Raw genomic sequence first — 14,356 nt, 5'->3', positions numbered from 1 at the left:
TCCACGCACACGTGACGTGTCCCCGCCCAATGAAACTTCAAAGGACTTGGAAGGGGGCGGGGCTTCGAGTTCGCTCGCCGAGCTGCGGGCGGGAGAAGGCGGGGGTCGCGCGCCGCCTCTCAGGTAAGGGCGAGAGCCGGGCGGGAGGCGTGAGGGGAGCGGCGGGGGCCTCGCACCGGCACCGGGCTCCGAGCCCCGGGCCCGGCTCCCGCTGTGACGAGTGGCGGGGGGTGTCCCCGGCCCAGGGCTCCGCCCTTTGTGCTCCCCTCTGGGAGAGGGATGGGCGGCGGAGCGCCTCGGCCTCTGCGCGGTGAGCAGCGAGCCCGGCCCGCACCGGCCCCCCCGCCTCGGGCTCGCGTCCTGCCCTCAGGCCGGCAGCTCACAGGCCTTTCCCCGGCGTCAGTAACCCCAGCGAGGCCCGGGCCTGGTGTAACCCGCGCTGGGAGCTGCCTCTCGGCCTTCTGCCGTGAGCCGCCGCGGCTCCAGCGACCTCCCCTTCTCCCGCGTCTCTGTCGTGCCTGGGGGAGAAGCGCTGCTGGGGAGACTCGCTTGTGCGGGGGCCTCTTCGCGCGGCGCCCGGTTCCCCCCATAGAAAGCGGGTTCGGTGGGGGTGCGAGGGGAGGGCCGTGTCCTCGCCGGGAGTCAGCGCTTTGCTCCTCAGCTGCTGAGGTGGTGCGGAACCTGAAGCGGGTGGGTGGGGAGGGAATAGCCCCTTGCCCGACCCCTTTGGCTTTTTTTCTCCCCTTTGCCCCACCCCCGGTTTCCACGTCGGTTTTCCTCAGAGCGGTTCCGGGGTGCTCTGCGAGTCCCTGGGCATCCCACTGCCCTGGTGGGCAAGCCCCCCAGTTTGACTTTACATCCTCTATCCATATTTTCCCCCAGGGACGTGAGCCCGTGGCCGGGGGCCCTGAGCGTGCACACACCAGAAGCTCTCCTGTTGGCCTTGTTTTCCTCGTGGGAAGTAGCAGGGGGTGGAGCTGCCAGGGTGCAGTGCTTCCAGGTGTTACAGAATCACTAGGTTGGAAAAGACCTTCAAGTCCAACTGCTCCTGTGTGTTGTCAGTCCTGGGCATCCCCCCGGGAAGGAGCTGGATTAGGCAGTGGGGGGTGTGACAGGCTACCGTAGTGAGTGGCAGGGACGCTGTCCTGTCCTGCCAGGACTGGGCAGCCGTCCCTTCCCCCCACTTTCTCCTCTCTACTGCTTCTGGGGACTGGGGACAGCTACCGCTGTCCCTCCCACCCCACCTGCCCCCCAGGCTTTCAACTCACTCCCCCTGCCACCATTCACACACCTATCCCTGCCCTTCCAGATTCACCGGACTATGGAGCCAGCATCGGTGAGGACCAAAGTCCCATCCTTCCTGTCCGACCTGGGGAAGGCCACGCTCCGGGGCATCCGGAAATGCCCGCGCTGCGGCACGTACAACGGCACCCGCGGCCTGAGCTGCAAGAACAAGAACTGCGGGATCGTCTTCCGCTACGGCACGCGCAAGCAGCCCAGCGTCGACGCCGTCAAGCTCATCACTGGGTCCGACTTACAGGTGTATTCGGTGCGGCAGAGGGACCGTGGGCCGGATTACCGGTGCTTTGTGGAGCTGGGGGTCTCGGAGACGGCCATCCAGACGGTGGACGGGACCATCATCACGCAGCTCAGCTCTGGCCGCTGCTACGTGCCCTCGTGCTTGAAGGCAGCCGCGCAGGGCGTGGTGGAGAACCAGTGCCAGCACGTCAAGCTGGCCCTGAACTGCCAGACCGAAGCCACCCCGCTCGCCCTGAAGAGTTCAGTGCTCAACTCCGTGCAGGCTTCTCCTGAAACCAAGCAGACCATCTGGCAGCTGGCAACCGAGCCCACGGGGCCACTGGTGCAGCGGATCACGAAGAACGTCCTGGTGGTGAAGTGCAAGGCCAGCCAGAAGCACAGCCTCGGCTACCTGCACGCCTCCTTCGCCCAGAAGATGAGCCCCAAATCGCTGGCGGACCACAGGTTCTCCTGCTCCTGCCAGGCTCTGAAGCCCGGCAAGGGCGGCCCAGCCGAGGAAGAGGAGGCGGCGCCGCCGCGCTGCATTCACTTCTTCGCCTGCATCTGCGCCTTCGCCAGCGACGAGAGCCTGGCGCAGGAGTTCGCCGACTTCCTCGCCTTCGACTCCGGAGGTAGGTCGGGGAACGGGGTGACAGGCGGAGGATTTTCGGGAGGGGAGGGCGTGGTGTTGTGGGGGCGGAGTCAGGCCGACCGTGCCTCCGCCCACGTCCTGACAGCTGCCTGGCTCTGCCTGTGCTGCCCTCACACCTGCTGCCTATCGGGGCTGCATTAGCCGGGGCTTTATTTCCTGCTTCCTCCCTCTGGGAGCACAGTGGTTTTTCTGGAGCTGCTGCTTGCTCCTGGCTCTCAGCGTGTGGAAGCAGAGCAGGGACTCTCCTTTTACCCCTTCTGGAGCTGAAAGGGAGAATTGGTGCTGCCGGGTTTTGCTGTGACAGACACTTGGGATGAGTCAGGTTCCTCTTCCCTTTGGGCCAGAGCAGTGCTGTGGCTGAAAGAAGCCCAGCTTGTCAGCCCCTATCTGGGAGCTCAGACCCCAGAGGGTTGTGCAGCCTGGAAAATCCCTCCCCGCTGTCTTTAGGCACTCAGAGGTGAAAGCCTGCACTGAGGAGAGTGACTGGGGTGATAGGAGTGAGTTAAAATACCCACATTTCCCCCACCCTAAGAAGCGTGTCTGCAGGGCTGGGAGTTTGGGGCTTCTCTGGGTGCATGTGGTGTGTGCCAGCATGGGGAAGGGGACACCAGAGTCCCCAGGTACCCTCAGTACTGCTGCTTGTGATGGAGCTGCTTTTAACCATGGGGTCTTGTCCTTTGTCCCAGGTCTGAAAGGCATCGCGGTCCCGCAGCTGGTCGGCAGCCCCGAGTCCACGGTGACGGCTGGGGAAGTGGCTGCAGCCAGGCCCAGGAAGAGGAAAAAGGAGGGAACGGCGGGTGAGTGTCGACCGGAGGCTCCGCGGGACGGGGCGGACGTGGGGCGGACACGGTCTGAAGCCGAAAGCTGCTGCCCAGCTGCCAGGACCACAGGAGGGGTGGTTACAGGAGGGGCAGCCCTGCCACCTCAGGCTGTGTCTGGGGCTGGGGGGGAGCTTCCCCAGAGGGTCTGGGGTGTTGGGTGCACTCCTGCCCTGGGCTGTTGTGGGTCTCCTAGTGATGGTTACGGCGTTAAGAGCTGCACTGGCAGCCTGTTCAAGGCGAAGGGGCAGTTTCTAGGGCAGGAATGACTGCATGGGGTGCCACAGGCACAGGACTTGCATCTACCAACACTCTCTGAAACAATCCCTCAGGAACACAGGTGACCAGCCCTCTTCTGGCTCGAGACCCGGCTCGCAGCAACCCCAGGAGAAGCAGCCTGAAGAAACCGGCTGTCACCACCTCACCGAAAAGACAAGGTAAGTCTGGCGTCTCACCGGTGGGCAGGAGCGCTCATGGACGGGGTGGATGCCCACAGCTGTTCAGAGGGGACAGCCCAGCCTCCTCCAGCCATTGTTCACACTGGGAGGTGTTCATGCTGGGCTTGGGCGTCCCCACTGCTCCTGCGGTGTCACTGGTACCTGCGTGTGGCTCGCAGAGCTCTGGCTGGCTGTGAGCGGGGTTGGTAGAGAGGGATGATGCCCATAGTGGCTCTTTGGTGGATTTCTTGGTGTTCGTGTTCCCTGATGGGCTTCAGCTCCCTCTTGGCTCTCACAGGGAGGCAGATTGGTTCAGAGCTGGGTTGCTGTTGGGTTTTTGCTGCTGCCTGTGTTTCTGGTGTGGGAGATGTGGGTGAGGGTGTGTGACTTGGGCCAGGGGAGCTGTGGTTTCCAGTGATGTGTTCTTGCTCTGAAGCTCTACACAGTAGATGGTGCTGTCTGTCTGTGTCTGGCTTTAGGTGCCAGGCTCGGGCTTAGTCTTAGTCTTTGCCTTTGCCTTTGCCTTTGTCTTTAGGTGCCAGGCTCGGGCTTGGGCTTGGGCTTGGGCTTGGGCTTAGTCTTAGTCTTAGTCTTAGTCTTTGCCTTTGTCTTTAGGTGCCAGGCTCGGGCTTAGTCTTTGCCTTTGCCTTTGCCTTTGCCTTTAGTTGCCAGGCTTGGGCTTAGTCTTAGTCTTAGTCTTAGTCTTAGTCTTAGTCTTAGTCTTAGTCTTAGTCTTAGCTTTTGCCTTTGCCTTTGCCTTTGCCTTTGCCTTTGCCTTTGCCTTTGCCTTTGCCTTTGCCTTTAGGTGCCAGGCTCAGGCTTAGTCTTAGTCTTAGTCTTTGCCTTTAGGTGCCAGGCTCGGGCTTAGTCTTAGTCTTAGTCTTAGCCTTAGCCTTAGCCTTTAGGTGCCAGGCTCAGGCTTTGCCTTTGCCTTTGCCTTTGCCTTTGCCTTTGCCTTTGCCTTTGCCTTTGCCTTTGCCTTTGCCTTTGCCTTTGCCTTTGCCTTTGCCTTTGCCTTTGCCTTTGCCTTTGCCTTTGCCTTTGCCTTTGCCTTAAGCCTTAAGCCTTAAGCCTTAGCCTTAAGCCTTAGCCTTTGCCTTAAGCCTTAAGCCTTAGCCTTTAGGTGTCAGGCTTAGGCTTTCGTCTAGGTGTCTGGCTCAGGCTTAGTTTTAGTTTGTTTTAAGCTGTCTGGCTTGGCACAAGTCTTTGTCTTTGGGTGTCTGGCCTGGTCTTAGTTCCAGTTTTTGGCCCTTTGGCTTTAGTCTTCACTGTTTAGAGAAAGCCCCTCTCCCTGTGGGTTGTGGCCTGGAGCTTTGGGTTAGTGCTTTTCTTCCTCTTAGCTTTAGTTTGGGCCTAGAGAGCAGTACAGAGCTCTGCTGTCTCCCCCCCCTTGAGATAGTTCTGGTTCCTGGGGAGCAGCAGTGCTGTGTGAGGTGCTGCTCCTGGGGCTGGGCCCTGTGAAAGCCGCTCCCAGTGAGATGCTGCAGCCGGGTTGGAAAGCACATGGTCCCTGGAGCCAAGGGCCACATCTCATGCACTGAGGTGCTGGAGAGGCAGTGGAGTCACCTTCCCTGGCTGTGTTTAAACAGGGTAGATGAGGTGCTTGGGATAGGGCTTAGCTTAGGATGGGAATGGTTGGACTTGCTGCTCTTCAAAGGTCTTTTCCAGCCTTGTGATTCTGTGGGGCTGCCTCTGGTGAACAAGAGCTCTGTCAGTCCCTGTGTCTGCACTGCTGGTAAAACTGGGAATACTGGCCTGGAGCTGGGCTGGGGGGCAGCCACTGCAGCTCACTGGTGTGGCCCATGTCCCTTCCCTTGCTCCCCTAGGCTGTACCCAGCTGCTGGACGAGGCCCAGGTGACCCTCTCCTTCCAGGACTGGCTGGCCAGCGTCACCGAGCGCATCCACCAAACCATGCACTACCAGTTTGAGGGTAAGGCTGAGGGGCACAGCTCCCCCCCAGCACTGAGCTCATGGCATTACCCACACCCCTAGGGAGGCACAGGGAGGTTTGCATCAGCTTTGATTCAGGCCCTGGCTGGGCATTGGTACAGGGCAGCAGCACCTGTGGTACAGGGTGAGGGGGATTCCCAGAGGGGAGAGCAGTACTTGAACTCAAGTGGAAGAAGGGAGGGTGGCTGCCCAGGGGGAGCATAGGGCTCAGCAGTGCTGGTACAGCCCTGGTCCTGCTGGCCTGAGGGCTGGCACAGCACCAAGCACTGATCATTTATTAAATACCCTAAAGTCAATAAAACCCTGCAGCAACAGCTCATGTGTGTCACAGGGGCTACACCCCAACCCCCCAGCCCCAGCAGAAGAGATAAAGGACCCCCCAGAGTAAAGCACCAGACTGAACTTCCAAGAAAATACTTTACTTTACTGGGAGAGGAGCTAGATCCAGGCTGTGCTCCTCCAGGCAGCTGCTGGCCAGAACAAGGGTGACAACAGCCCCCCCTGCCCCCCCCCAAAAGAAAGGTGACACAGCCCCCTTTCCCCTCACCCCCCTCTCCTGTTGGTGCCCCCAGGGAAGCCCGAGCCCCTGGTGTTCCACATCCCTCAGGCTTTCTTCGACGCGCTGCAGCAGCGGATCTCCAGTGGGAGTGCAAAGAAGAGGCTGCCCAACTCCACCACAGGTAAGAGGCAAACACCTCCAGCCCAGGAAGCCCCTGCAGAGTGAGGCTGGGCTACCCAGGAACAAACAGGCAGCAGCAAGAGATTTCTTCTCCTGGGGCTGGAGCTCAGAGGGAAATAATGCACATCTCCAAGGCTGGGAACTGAGCAAGACCAAGGCCAGCCTGGCTCCAGGCTCTCACAGGATCAAGCTGAGCACCAGAGCAGCTGCCAAACCCAGCCCAGCAACACTTAAAGTTGTGACTATGCTGAGTCCCCCCCCCAAAGCTGCCCCCCAGCCCAGGGAAGTTCACAGCCCTCACTGCAGGGCAGCAGCACTGCTTTGCAGTCTCCTGGCCAGGCATGTAAAGCCAGACCTCAGTGCACACTCAGGCCTCACCCCAGTGAGCACACAGGCTTGGTACTGCAGGAACAAGGACTGGGCTGCACTGGGACCCTCAGTGCCTCCCCAGACACCAACACAAAGCAGCTCTTGAGCACAGGCTCAGTTAAGCCTCACCTGGGGAACAGCTCTAGCCTAACAGCACAGGAGAAGAGGCCCCAGACAAGGACAAAACCAACACCACAGCCAAGAGGCAAGGCCAGAGAGAAAGGGGGAGCAGAGGAGGAAGGACAGCCACCCCCCAATTCCACAGTGAGCACAGCCCCCCCTTCCCTCCCCACAGCTTTTGTGCGCAAGGACGCTCTGCCCCTGGGTACCTTCTCCAAGTACACATGGCACATCACCAACATCCTGCAGGTCAAGCAGATCTTTGATACACCCGAGGTAAGGTGGGGAGGCATTCCCCCAGCCCCCCCGAGCCCCAGCCCGCAGCTCCTCACCAGAGTGCCCCCTGCTTGCCGGCAGCTGCCGCTGGAAATCACCCGCAGCTTCATCCAGAACCGGGATGGGAGCTACGAGCTGTTCCGCTGCCCCAAGGTGGAGGTGGAGAGCATTGCCCAGGCCTACGGGCAGCTGGAGAAGCAGCCGGCCATCCGGCCCCTGGAGCTCAAGACCTTCCTCAAAGTGGGTAAGCAGAGGCACCTGGGGGACAACCCCCCCAGCAGCTCCAACAGCCAAGAGAGCTCCACAGCACAGAGGGGGCACAGCGCTCCCCCCGCACTTCTAGAGTGCCACATTGTTCCTCTCAGCAAGGAGCCCCCACCGGGGGAGCAGGAGGACTCCCCCCCCACCACCGCGGGGCCCTGCCCCTGTGCCTACCCACACGCAGGGGCCCCGAGCATAAGGGGCCCCCTTAGACCCCACCTCCGGGGGAGGGGAGGGGCAGGGGGGGCGGGAGGGGAGGGGCAGGGGGGGCGGGAGGGGAGGGGCAGGGGGGGCGGGAGGGGAGGGGCAGGGGGGGCGGGAGGGGAGGGGCAGGGGGGGCGAGCCCCTGCCCCTGCCCCGAGCTCGGATGCTGGTGCCCACCCCCCTCCCAAAAAAAAAATCTCAAACACGTGAGATAGTCTCCGCCGCACTGACCAGCCCCCACCCAGAGAGAATCAACCCGCTACTTACCCACTCGCCGCGGCTCCGGGCTGCTGCCTCCTCCCCGGCACCTGCAAAACACAAATAAAAGCATCAGCCGCCCCGTTCCCCTCTCCCCAGGGAACACCTCCCCCACGCAGAAGGAGCCCACCCCCTTCATCATCGAGTGGATCCCCAACATCCTGCCCCAGGCGCGCATCGGCGAACTGCGCCTCAAGTTCCAGTACGGGCACCACGGCGCCCACCGGCCCGGCCCCGACCGCCGCCCCCCCGGCGCGCCCGAGCCGGCGCTGGAGCTGCCCCCGCTCGCCGCCATCGCCTTCCCCTGAGCCGCGCTCGCCAATAAAGCTCCTTCTCGCCACCTCCCGGCCTCGCTGCACACTGGGGGGACGGGGGGGCCATATCCAGAACTCGGATGTATCCTGGGAATAAAAGCAGAGACAGAATGAGCACACTCCCGCCTGGGGGCACAGAGCCCAGCAGTGGGAGGGGAGGAGAGGGTGAGGCCCCCAGTGCCACCCCCACCACTCCAGTTGGCTATAACACCCCTGAACTGGGGAGCTAAAGCCAAGGACAGGGGAGCAATGGGACCACCACCCCACAGGTGGAGGTCCCAGCAGCCCCCAGCACTCACCTGTGTGACCCCCACCACTCCAGTTTGCTGTTACACTGCTGAGCATCACTCCACCTGCAGCAGAAAAGAAAGCACAAATAGTTAGTGTCCCCCCACCCCAACACAACTGAGGGGCAGAGCCCCAGGGCCACCCCACCACCAGCCTGCAGACAAACCCAGCATCCAAAGCTCCCACTTACCAGGGACCCTGCCCCCCCCCAGCAAGGGGGGGCTGCACCAAGAGCAGCCACTGCCTAGAGCCAAAGAGAATGGCAAGGGGGCACCCAGAGAGGCTGAGAGCACCCAGCACTGCTCTGTGCCCCCCCAGCCCCAGGGGGCAGCTGAGGCAGCCATGCAGCAGCATAGCACCACTGAGACCCCTCAGAGTCCCCAGTGAAGGCCCCCCCAAATAGAGCTGTCACAATCCACAACCAGAGTGCTTTGGCAGAGGTTAAGCCCCCTTGCATTCCAACCGACCTCAGAGTGCTCTGGGTGGCTGGGGGCGGCTGGGCTTAACCCCTGAGTGATGTCCAATTAGGTGCTTTACCATGACCAGGTCTTCACAACCCTCAGGAAAAGTTAAAACTCAAAACAGACTCAAGGTTTAAATCACTTTATTTAGCCTGCAACAAGCATGCAGAAGCGGGGGGAGGAGAGGAGAATGAGAAAGAGTGGAAGAGCTTGCAGTATCTACCACCACAGAGCTGAAGCATCCCATCAACCTTACATCAGGTAGGGAATTGCAGTAGTTACCAGCTGTCATGGTTCAACACCAGGTGCACATCCAACAGCACAGCACCACTAAGCCCCCAGAAAACCACCACTGATGCCCCCAGAGGAGAGCCCAGTTAAGCCCCCAGAAAGCTCCCAGATGAGAACCCAGAAAGCCCCCAGAATGCTCCCAGATGAGAGACCAGAAAGCCCCCAGAATGCTCCCAGATGAGAGACCAGGCAGCCCCCAGAAAACCCTCAGAGGAGAGCCCAGGCAGCCCCCAGAAAGCTCCCAGAAGAAGAGCCCAGGCAGCCCCCAGAAAGCTCCCAGAAGAAGAGCCCAGGCAGCCCCCAGAAAGCTCCCAGAAGAAGAGCCCAGGCAGCCCCCAGAAAGCTCCCAGAAGAAGAGCCCAGGCAGCCCCCAGAAAGCTCCCAGAAGAAGAGCCCAGGCAGCCCCCAGAAAGCTCCCAGAAGAAGAGCCCAGGCAGCCCCCAGAAAGCTCCCAGAAGAAGAGCCCAGGCAGCCCCCAGAAAGCTCCCAGAAGAAGAGCCCAGGCAGCCCCCAGAAAGCTCCCAGAAGAAGAGCCCAGGCAGCCCCCAGAAAGCTCCCAGAAGAAGAGCCCAGGCAGCCCCCAGAAAGCTCCCAGAAGAAGAGCCCAGGCAGCCCCCAGAAAGCTCCCAGAAGAAGAGCCCAGGCAGCCCCCAGAAAGCTCCCAGAAGAAGAGCCCAGGCAGCCCCCAGAAAGCTCCCAGAAGAAGAGCCCAGGCAGCCCCCAGAAAGCTCCCAGAAGAAGAGCCCAGGCAGCCCCCAGAAAGCTCCCAGAAGAAGAGCCCAGGCAGCCCCCAGAAAGCTCCCAGAAGAAGAGCCCAGGCAGCCCCCAGAAAGCTCCCAGAAGAAGAGCCCAGGCAGCCCCCAGAAAGCTCCCAGAAGAAGAGCCCAGGCAGCCCCCAGAAAGCTCCCAGAAGAAGAGCCCAGGCAGCCCCCAGAAAGCTCCCAGAAGAAGAGCCCAGGCAGCCCCCAGAAAGCTCCCAGAAGAAGAGCCCAGGCAGCCCCCAGAAAGCTCCCAGAAGAAGAGCCCAGGCAGCCCCCAGAAAGCTCCCAGAAGAAGAGCCCAGGCAGCCCCCAGAAAGCTCCCAGAAGAAGAGCCCAGGCAGCCCCCAGAAAGCTCCCAGAAGAAGAGCCCAGGCAGCCCCCAGAAAGCTCCCAGAAGAAGAGCCCAGGCAGCCCCCAGAAAGCTCCCAGAAGAAGAGCCCAGGCAGCCCCCAGAAAGCTCCCAGAAGAAGAGCCCAGGCAGCCCCCAGAAAGCTCCCAGAAGAAGAGCCCAGGCAGCCCCCAGAAAGCTCCCAGAAGAAGAGCCCAGGCAGCCCCCAGAAAGCTCCCAGAAGAAGAGCCCAGGCAGCCCCCAGAAAGCTCCCAGAAGAAGAGCCCAGGCAGCCCCCAGAAAGCTCCCAGAAGAAGAGCCCAGGCAGCCCCCAGAAAGCTCCCAGAAGAAGAGCCCAGGCAGCCCCCAGAAAGCTCCCAGAAGAAGAGCCCAGGCAGCCCCCAGAAAGCTCCCAGAAGAAGAGCCCAGGCAGCCCCCAGAAAGCTCCCAGAAGAAGAGCCCAGGCAGCCCCCAGAAAGGCCCCAGAAGAAGAGCCCAGGCAGCCCCCAGAAAGGCCCCAGAGGAGAGCCCAGGCAGCCCCCAGAAAGGCCCCAGAGGAGAGCCCAGGCAGCCCCCAGAAAGGCCCCAGAGGAGAGCCCAGGCAGCCCCCAGAAAACCCTCAGAGGAGAGCCCAGGCAGCCCCCAGAAAGCTCCCAGAAGAAGAGCCCAGGCAGCCCCCAGAAAGCTCCCAGAAGAAGAGCCCAGGCAGCCCCCAGAAGAGAGCCCAGGTAGCCCCCAGAAATGCCCCAGAGGAGAGCCCAGGCAGCCCCAGAAATGCCCCAGAGGAGAGCCCAGGCAGCCCCAGAAATGCCCCAGAGGAGAGCCCAGGCAGCCCCCAGAAAGCTCCCAGAGAAGAGCCCAGGCAGCCCCCAGAAGAGAGCCCAGAGGAGAGCCCAGGCAGCCCCCAGAAAGCTCCCAGAGGAGAGCCCAGGCAGCCCCCAGAAAGCTCCCAGAGGAGAGCCCAGGCAGCCCCCAGAAAGCTCCCAGAGGAGAGCCCAGGCAGCCCCCAGAAGAGAGCCCAGAGGAGAGACCAGGTAGCCCCCAGAAAACCTTCAGAGGAGAGCCCAAGCAGCCCCCAGAAAGCTCCCAGAGAAGAGCCCTGAAGAGAGCTCAGGTAGCCCCCAGAACGGAGCCCAGAGCCCCCAGAACGGAGCCCAGAGAGCCCCCAGAACGGAGCCCAGAGAGCCCCAGAACGGAGCCCAGAGAGCCCCCAGAACGGAGCCCAGAGAGCCCCCGAGAGAACGGAGCCCAGAGAGCCCCCAGAACGGAGCCCAGAGAGCCCCCAGAACGGAGCCCAGGAGCCGCAGAGGCTGCTGGTAGCCTCCCAGCCCCCCCAGCGGGGTTTAAGAGCCCCCGGGCCGCCCAGCCCCGATGGGGCGCAGCTGCGCCCAGCCCGGCAGCTGCGGCCCATCGCTTCGTCAGCACAGCCGGTCCCGACAGCGCCGACAGCGCCGACAGCGCCGCCTCCTTCCCGGGGGGCGTCGCCCTCTGTCCCCGCCCCCCGACCCAGCCCCCCCGCGACCCACCCCCGACCCGGGCGAGCCGCGTCCCGGCCCTGGGGAAGGACCGAGAGTCCCCCCGGGGCTGGGGGGGCCCTTCCCGGGAGGGGGCAGCACCCCCAGCTCCGGGGTGGGGGGCGGGGTGGAGGGGGGGCGGCTGCGCACGAGGGCTGCACGGGGGGGGGGGGGGGGGGTGGGGTGTGTCATCACCTCGCACGAGGCGTGCTGTCATGTACGAAGGCGTGACGTCACCATCCCATCACCACGCCCAGGCGCCGCCCCAGTATCCCCAGTATCCCCAGTACCCCGCGACCCCGTTTCCCCAGCGCCGCAGAGGAGATGCCGCTGCAGCGCTCGATGGCTGCGGGGTGTTTAGTAGGGTAACGAGTTTCTCACGGGGACGGAGGGGACCGGGCTGCGGTCCCGGTCCCTGCACACGCCCATCACCCGCCTGTGCCCCCCCCCCCCCCCCCCCCCCCCGTTCCCCCCCGCCCTTAGACGGGACGGGGCGAACACCCGGCCAGTGGGTCCGGGACGGAGCGGCGCGGGCAGACTGGGATGGATGCGGGGTTGAGGCGGACCCTGTGTCGGGACTGTCACAGGGCTCTGCGGGTGCCAAGAGAGCCCCAGAAATCCTGGATCCAACGATGGGTGACTCCCAGTGCTCCTGGGAACCCCTAGACACCCCATTACTCCTATTCCCTGTTTCCCAGTAACTCCTATTAACCCCTAGTGCTCCTAGTACACACATTACCCCCAGTGCCACCAGGATCCCCCAGTGCTCCCAGCATCCCCCAGTGCTCCCTGCACCCCAACAACCAGCATTACCCCAAATAACCACGTTTAATAACCCAGCATTCCCAGTATCCACAATAGCCCCCATTTCTCCCCGTTACCCCATTGCCCCAGTACCCTCAATTGCCCCCCAGTAACCCCCAATAACTCTCATTACTTCCCATTACCATTAACCCCCAGTGACCCCCAGGACGCCCCATTACCCAGGCCAGAATCCTCAGCTGGGACCCACCGTGATGTGACTGCAATAAAACCACCAGTACCGAGAGATTTCCCGGCTCTGAGCTGATTCCTGTGCTGCTGATCCCGCTGCTGCTGAGAGGCTGCGACAGGGGACAGGAGGAGCCACCGCTGGGAGTTACCACCAAGAAGCAGCAGCTCCTTCCACCGCGCCCCCTCACCACGCCTGGGGGGGTCTGTCCCTCACAGCTGAGCCGTGGATATCGGCTCTTTCATATTTAATGTCTCTCTTCCACCTCTAACTGCTGAGCAGCTTGTTCCCCAAAGTGCTCTCAGCAGGGGGGGGGGAGAGTGCTGGAAATGAGCTGCCAATGTTGTCTTCATCGGGCTGTGATTAATAATTCCTGCTGTAAAAGCAGAGCCCTTTCTTCCTCTGCTCCCAGGGAGTCTGCATGAAAAGTACAGCTGCCAAACCAGCCCCCTGGGACACCTCTCCCCTGCCCAGGCTGCTCAAGGCCCAGCCAACCCGGCTCCATCACCTCCCTGAGCACCCTGTGTCAGGGCGTCCCCACCCTGCAGTGAAGAATTTCTTCCTAATAGCCAATCTAAATCTCCTCCCTTCCAATTTAAAACCACCACCACCCCCCCCCTCGTCCTATCACCACCTGCCTTTCTAAAAAGTCGTTTCCCAGCTTCCCTGTAGCCCCTTCAGGTACTGGAAGGTGCTCGAGGATCTCCCCGGAGCCGCCTTTTCTCCAGGCTGAGCTCCCTCAGCCTGCCTTCAGCGGAGAGGTGCTCCAGCGCTCTGCTCATCTTTATGGGCTCCTCTGGACCGGTTCCAATAGCTCCATGTCTGTTCCGGGGACTGCGAGAAGCTGCTACTACAAGGGATGGACACTAGATGCCACCAAGAGACCGGGGTGGAAGGGAAAAGTGCGAGCCCGGCCTCGCAAAGAGCAGCGGGGAAACCCGGCTCCTCCCTCGGGACCGGCAGCATCCCTGGACCATCCCGCGTGCGGTGCCTGGGACCCGCGGGCCGGCTCCTGGGCGGCAGCCGAGGAAAAGCAAGTGACCCCAGCTCACACTGAGCCCCGAAGAAGGAGAAGGAGCCGCTTCGGAGGCTGGAGAGGTAACGTGCAGCGTTTCAGCTTCTCCAAGCTCCCCCGGACATCCCACCTCCCCTGTTACAGGCACCACGAGGAGACTGAGTCTGCCTCCTCCAGCGTGGGGACAGGCAAGAGAACAGAGGGTGCACCCGTGGAGTCACGGTGTGTCCGAGGGTTCTCTGCCCACATACGTGAGCTTCACCACAAGCCCTCCTGACCTCTCCAAGCCACCCCAGGTTTTAGGGGTGGTTAAGCAGCCCTTGGGTTTTTAGAATGCAGGCTGTCCCCAAGCTGCCCTCTGTGTGCCAGCCAACCCGTTCTGCTTTGAAGAGACTGGGTGTATTTATTATTTCTCAGTAAAACTTCATGTTCTGAGTAACTCTGGGAGCCCAGACCCAGGAATTACCAGTTGCCAACTGGTAGAGTCCTGTGGAGACCGAGATCAGGGCCTGGTGTGGGACAGCATCGTGCTCTGTGGAAGGCGGCGGCTCTGCCACTTCGATGTGCCAAAGGCATCGCTGGGCAGTTCCTGTTGGGACCCCTCAGCACCCAGCAGGCACCACACCCCCCCAGCATCGTGTTGTCCCTTCTCTGCACAGCCAGGACACCCGAGCCAGGCCTGTGCCTGCGGCAGGGCAGCGCAGCTCACTCCAAGGTGCTCTATTTCTGGGGCTCCGGAGCGCCCGCACCGACGTCACATCCCCGTTGCCAGGCATTTAAAAATACATGTGCTGCCTGGAAATAAGCTGCCTTGCTGGCAACTGGTAACTCCCTAGAGTGGGTAAGAAAA

At 62.0% G+C, this 14,356-nt stretch overlaps 1 protein-coding gene across 3 annotated transcripts; it reads left to right on the top strand.

The window, feature by feature from the left end:
• The first annotated feature begins 64 nt into the window (after positions 1-64).
• On the top strand, positions 65-7,885 carry LOC311199846 (uncharacterized protein C2orf42). Of its 3 annotated transcripts, none has more exons than XM_084273983.1 (9): positions 65-123; positions 1,310-2,150; positions 2,857-2,967; positions 3,321-3,425; positions 5,252-5,356; positions 5,949-6,056; positions 6,720-6,820; positions 6,925-7,064; positions 7,643-7,885. In XM_084273983.1, exons 2-9 carry the CDS (start codon positions 1,322-1,324, stop codon positions 7,866-7,868), a joined length of 1,725 nt encoding a protein of 574 aa, XP_084130109.1. In that variant the 5' UTR covers positions 65-123; positions 1,310-1,321; the 3' UTR covers positions 7,869-7,885. The 3 variants fall into 3 exon arrangements, with proteins under 3 accessions (XP_084130109.1, XP_084130108.1, XP_084130107.1); XM_084273982.1 differs by having other exon boundaries at positions 6,902-7,064; XM_084273981.1 differs by having other exon boundaries at positions 6,720-7,064.
• The last annotated feature ends 6,471 nt before the right edge of the window (positions 7,886-14,356 follow it).

Source organism: Gallinula chloropus, assembly GCF_964237585.1.
Source record: "Gallinula chloropus genome assembly, chromosome: 21".
NCBI lineage: Eukaryota > Metazoa > Chordata > Aves > Gruiformes > Rallidae > Gallinula > Gallinula chloropus.
Note: the sequence above shows the minus strand (reverse complement) of the source record. Positions and strands in the feature narration are given on the sequence as shown.